The sequence below is a fragment of the Mesitornis unicolor genome, unplaced genomic scaffold (genome assembly GCF_000695765.1).
Source record: "Mesitornis unicolor isolate BGI_N332 unplaced genomic scaffold, ASM69576v1 scaffold33881, whole genome shotgun sequence".
NCBI lineage: Eukaryota > Metazoa > Chordata > Aves > Mesitornithiformes > Mesitornithidae > Mesitornis > Mesitornis unicolor.
The window spans coordinates 573-5,856 of record NW_010162427.1 but is presented as its reverse complement, the minus strand read 5'-3'; the positions used below and the strand labels follow the sequence as shown (position 1 = coordinate 5,856).

The following is a 5,284-nucleotide window of genomic DNA, read 5'->3' as shown; positions in this document are numbered from 1 at the left end:
CATCCCTGGATGTATTTAAAGAGCGGGTAGATGAGGTACTTAGGGATATGGTTTAGGGGGTAGACAGGAACGGTTGGACGGGATGATCTCAGAGGTCTTTTCCAACCGAGCCATTCTGTGATCTGTGATGCTGAGCCACAGGCCTGGTACTCAAGCAGTCCTGTAGCACTGGAGGCTCCTGTGGCCCAGTGGGAATAGCAGAGCCGGGCTGGTCTGACACCACTCGCCTCTAGTCCAAAACCAGTTTTATTTTCTACTCCTCAGACTGCCCCGAAAATCTTTGGAGGCGAAATCAAGACTCACATTCTGCTGTTCTTACCGAAAAGCGTGTCTGACTACCAGGAGAAACTGGACAACTTCAAGAGCGCAGCCGGACACTTCAAAGGGAAGGTGAGATGGGTTTCCTGGGTCATGAATTCGGTGACCCCGTGGAGCAGCGCAGCTCTGTGTGTGACGGCCATGGAGGGGGAGGCGCTGGCTCCCTCTGTCCCTGGGCGAGGTGCTGGTGCCGCTACTGGTTTTCCTTGCACGTTAAATCTGGCTCTGCCCTGCCCTGACCTGACCCAGCACCAGGCCAGGTCCGTGTGTGCGGCTGGAACCGAGCGGTGCCAGCACTTGTGCCCTGGCAGGGGCTGGGGTCGCTGGGGTTGTGGCTCAGCTGCAAGCGTGTGAAGTGTCGGTAGCCAAGAGGTACCCGTGTTCACCATCCTGCATTTGGCTTTTCCCCAAAGATCCTGTTCATCTTCATAGACAGTGACCACAGCGACAACCAGAGGATTTTGGAGTTTTTTGGCCTGAAGAAGGAGGAATGCCCAGCTGTGCGTCTGATCACACTGGAGGAGGAGATGACCAAATACAAACCCGAGTCTGATGACCTCAGCGCTGACAAGATCAAAGAGTTCTGCAACAAGTTCCTGGAGGGAAAGATCAAGGTAATGGAGATAAATGCAGCTGGTGGCACGCTTACTGGGTAGGCAAACAAAAAGCGAGTTGTGTGAAACGTTGCGCAAGTCACCCGGAGAAGATCCCTCCCAAGGTGCAGAGCATCCAGCGGGCTCTGTGCTGGGCCACAGGTGGAGCTGCTGGGGCGTGGAGACCGCAGGAAGGCGAGCGCTGTGCTGGCGCCCCAGGGCAATCTCCGCTGCCTGTGGCAGCTCCGCTGTTTGTGCAGCGGCTCCTCCTGCCCGCAGCGTGTGCAGGGTGGGAGCTCGTGTTGCTGAGCCTGGGGAGTGCTCGGCTCTGGTCTGGAGGACCCCTGAGCTCCAGGGGTGACTGCAGCCGGGCTCAGATCCCGTCGGCAGCGCCGTTCCCTCCTGCAGAGCTCAGCTGTGGCTCTGCCCAGGAGCTCCTCCTGTTCCCGCTTGCCCGGGAGGGCGGGAGCCCTGTGAGCAGAAGGGGAAGTGACTGATTCACCGACTGCTCACAGCCCCGGGGTCTGACCTGGGTTACGTGACTGCGTGGATGTTCCTAGCAGCTGTGCAGCAAACATCTCTGAATTTCACTTCTTGTTCCAGCCCCATCTGATGAGTCAAGACCTTCCTGACGACTGGGACAAGCAGCCTGTCAAGGTCCTGGTTGGGAAGAACTTTGAAGAAGTTGCTTTTGATGAGAATAAGAATGTTTTTGTAGAGTTCTGTGAGTATCTTTAACACCCGCTTCCGAGTAACCGGTGTGAGAGGAGCACCAAAACACTGCGTGACCGCGGCTGGGGAGGGCATCGCGCAACCGGGGCTGTGGAGGGGGCGTCTCTGAAAGACGGGTGGACACGGGGTGACTTGGGTTGGTGCTGGCTGTGTCCCTGATATCTTGGTGGTGGTGCTGCTCTGTCTCTGTAGTTTTGTCACTGGTGCCAGCTGTGTCTCTGATCCACAGATGCCCCCTGGTGCGGTCACTGTAAGCAGCTGGCTCCTATCTGGGACAAGCTGGGAGAGACCTACAGGGACCACGAGAACATCGTCATCGCCAAGATGGATTCGACGGCCAATGAAGTGGAGGCAGTGAAAATCCACAGCTTCCCCACGCTCAAGTTCTTCCCCGCAGGCTCTGGCAGAAATGTAAGGAGCCTTAGCAGGATCTGATGCTGATGGCAGAGCCAGGGAGCGCTCGGTGCTCAGTTACCCGCTTGAGTCCTGTCGTGGCCGAGGCCTCTGGGGGGCTCTCACCGCATCCCGCAGGGATGGAGCCCATCGAGCGTGCAGGACGTGCGAGACCCTCCGGGGGGGCTGGGCTGCAGGAAGGAGCTTGGTGGGGGTGGGAAGCGGGAATGGGGAAAGGAGGGCGCGTAGCAGAGGACCGTGTGCTCATCTGCAGGCTATTCTCTCCTCGCAGTGATCTCTGAAGTTCTAGTGGCTGAGCTGTTTTCCTTCGTCTCATATGGGTGAAGGTGAATTTTTAAATTCCCTTTTGCTTGGCATGTGAACTGTTGCTCAGAAAGAGAATTCTCCTCTCCAGGGCTGTGGTTCTGTGGGTGCCCGTAACCATGATCTCGATGTGTGTTCCTGCGTAGGTGATCGACTACAACGGGGAGAGGACGCTAGAAGGCTTCAAGAAGTTCCTGGAGAGCGGAGGTCAGGATGGGGCAGCAGCCGATGATGTGAGTAACGTGAACACGGCGCTCTGGGCCCCGAGTGCGGGTGGGATCCGGGCTGTGCCCACTCTGGGTCCCAGAGCAGATCTGGCGCTGCTGCGTGGCAGGGAAGGACGTGACTGGTGAGCAGAGCAGAGGTGCTGCACTAAGACGTGGCCGATGTGTTCAGCTGCAGCCTTGGTCTGCGCTGGGCTCTGACTGAGAGCGCTCGGCTGGGTGTGGAGGTGTTCTTGGGAAAGTGCTGTGCCACAACCTCTGCACTCACACGAGGTGTCTGTGGTGCTGTGAACCGCTGGAGAACCCGAGAGCTCCACCAAGCTCAGCACCATGAGCATGTGTAGGGTGTTCAGTCAGAAGCTCCTCAGCTGCAGGGCTGGAGCAGGTTCAGTTCCAGCTCCTGGGTGTCACATCCTTCGTTTCCTGAATCTGGAGCTGGGTATTTTGACACGGCAGCAGAGAACGGTGATGATGAGATGAGAGTCACTGCTCTGTGCCAGAAACCAGGAGCTGTCTGTGTCACCTCTGCAGGACCTGGAGGACCTGGAGACGGACGAGGAGACCGACCTTGAGGAGGGTGACGAGGAGGAGCAGAAAATCCACAAGGATGAGTTGTAAAGAGGAGACTGATCTGCATCACCCAAAAAATCAGACACTAAATTGGCTGCTGTTGCGCAGCCCCGCGAGTCAGAAACCCGTTAAGATTTAAAGCAGAAGGTGAATGACTGGAAATGCAGGGATTGGCTTTCAAAGTAACACTTTCCCCTCACTTGTCTGTACACTTGACTTTCTTTCTCTCTCTCCGCTCTGAAGGGATCTGTCTCTAGGTAGCCAGCCCAGCCCGCTGGGCACAGTGTTTTTATCGTGATGTACTTTTTTGTACACAGCTTTGTTTGAAGTATTCTCTTCTGGGTAGAAGCAGATTGTGCGGCGGTAGCGCCAGTTCAGTGGCCCAGCGTCCTGGAGCCTTGCCACTAACATCTTCCAAGAAAGCTTTTTCCCTTTTTTTTCTTTCAAAACTAAAGCCCACAGCTGATTTTCCACCTGGCAGGGTCCTCAATCGCCTCCGCTGTTCTTCCCTGAAATTGGCCTTCATTGTGTGCAGGGGAGGAGGCAGGGGGCTGGTGTCCTGGTGAAAGGTGCACGTGGAGGGGCTTCTCTCCACGCTGGCCGGATCTTTCCTTCCCCTCTGCTTTAAGACCCTTGGAGGGGGCAATTCCAGACTTGGGGGAGGGGGGGATGCTGGGGCTGGGGCAGGCTCAGGGCGTGGAGCAGTCGCTCAGATCAGCCCTGGCCATTTCCATCCTTGCCATCAACTGTGAGACTGTTCTGCAGTCCCTTCCCCTGGGTTATTTGGGGTGGGTGCACCAGGCAGGTGGGGGTGTGGGATCAAACAGCACAGGGGCAATTACGGGGTTGGGGGAGGATCTGGACCAGGGCAGTGCCTCAGGCCTGAGCTGCGTCAGGCTGGTTCTCAGCATTCTGCTACAGTAACATTGGAACCGAATTTGTTGGCCAAATAAAGTTGAGATTTTAATACTACCCAGTCTCTTTGTCAGAACGTAGAGTGTGTTTGAACCTGAAAGGATCGGAGCTCTGAGGTGAAACGGTGTCTGTCAGCTGTCCCAAACTTTCACACTTCTGCAGGTGAAGCCATTTGTGTCGCATCCTCTAAAGGAAGATGGAGATGCCCATGAGGTGTCCAGGTTCGGTCAGGTTGTGCAGTGAGCAGACGCTGGCTTTGGGCCCTGAGCTCTGCTCGCCAGCTTGGCCCTGGGCAAGGGGCCCTGGCCCATCCCCAAGGACTTGGCTGTGGGGAGACCTGGGGCTGCTCCGCTGTGGTTCACATGATCCCTGAGCCGCGCTGCTATTTCCAACCCGGTCACTTGCTGCTGGAAATAATTTCGTAAGAAAATGTGCTATAAATGTCACGTGGGGGCGTGGTGGGGCTGGAGGGCAACCTGGTGCCTGTCCCAAATGTGGGTGCAGGGCAGGGGAGCAGGCGCTGCACAGCCCTGTGACCAAGGGCCCTGTCCTGGTGTGCGCAGACGCTCGGCGCAGCAGGGGCTGAACAGGCAACCGGTGTTTGTCCCCGTGGGGATCCGGGTGTGTTTGGGGTGGAAGGGAGCACCCAGAGCTCCTCGGGAGGTGCAGACTCTGCTTTTGGAGCTGGGCAAAGCCTCACCCAGGCCACGCTCTGCAGCCATCGCTGTCGTGGTCGGCCCTGCCACGGAGGAGGGGGCTGTTGTGGCGTGGGAGGGCAGAGCAGGGCTGTGCTCACCCCGGGTGCACGGCTGATTGCGAGAACGGGGCTGGACGTGCGGTCTCCACAGCAGGCAGCTCAGCCGCTCACCGTGTCCCCGCTGATGTGCGAGCAGAGATGCTGAGCACAGAAATCGATGCTTCGACAAGAGGAGCGGGCAGCGCTTGGGTGTGCGGTGACCGAGCTGTGCCCTCCCCACTGGTGGAGCTTGGAAGGGGCACAGGGAAACCTCCGACTCCTAGCAGGGATGGGGATTTTTCCTGATGCTCCACAGGGGCTGTCGTTCTCCTGCCTGGAGTCCCCAGCGGAGGCACAATGTGTCCAAAACTGATGGGAAAGAGGGTGGAGGCACAGTGGCCGCTGGAGCCCCTGGCTGCTCTGGAGGGCTCCTCTGCGGTGATGGCCCTGGGTGATGGCTCCGGCTGCAGAGCAGTGGC

At 57.8% G+C, this 5,284-nt stretch overlaps 1 protein-coding gene across 1 annotated transcript in view; it reads left to right on the top strand.

Moving 5' to 3' along the window:
* P4HB (prolyl 4-hydroxylase, beta polypeptide) overlaps positions 1-3,592 on the top strand; it is a gene marked incomplete at its 5' end in the record, with an annotated part of 7,965 nt that extends 4,373 nt beyond the window's left edge. Inside the window, 6 exons of the mRNA XM_010193621.1 lie at positions 265-390; positions 732-932; positions 1,515-1,635; positions 1,873-2,054; positions 2,507-2,593; positions 3,116-3,592. Coding sequence (XP_010191923.1) covers positions 265-390; positions 732-932; positions 1,515-1,635; positions 1,873-2,054; positions 2,507-2,593; positions 3,116-3,202 — 804 coding nt within the window. The remainder of the gene's footprint in view (positions 1-264; positions 391-731; positions 933-1,514; positions 1,636-1,872; positions 2,055-2,506; positions 2,594-3,115) is intronic.
* Between the last annotated feature and the right edge of the window lie 1,692 nt (positions 3,593-5,284).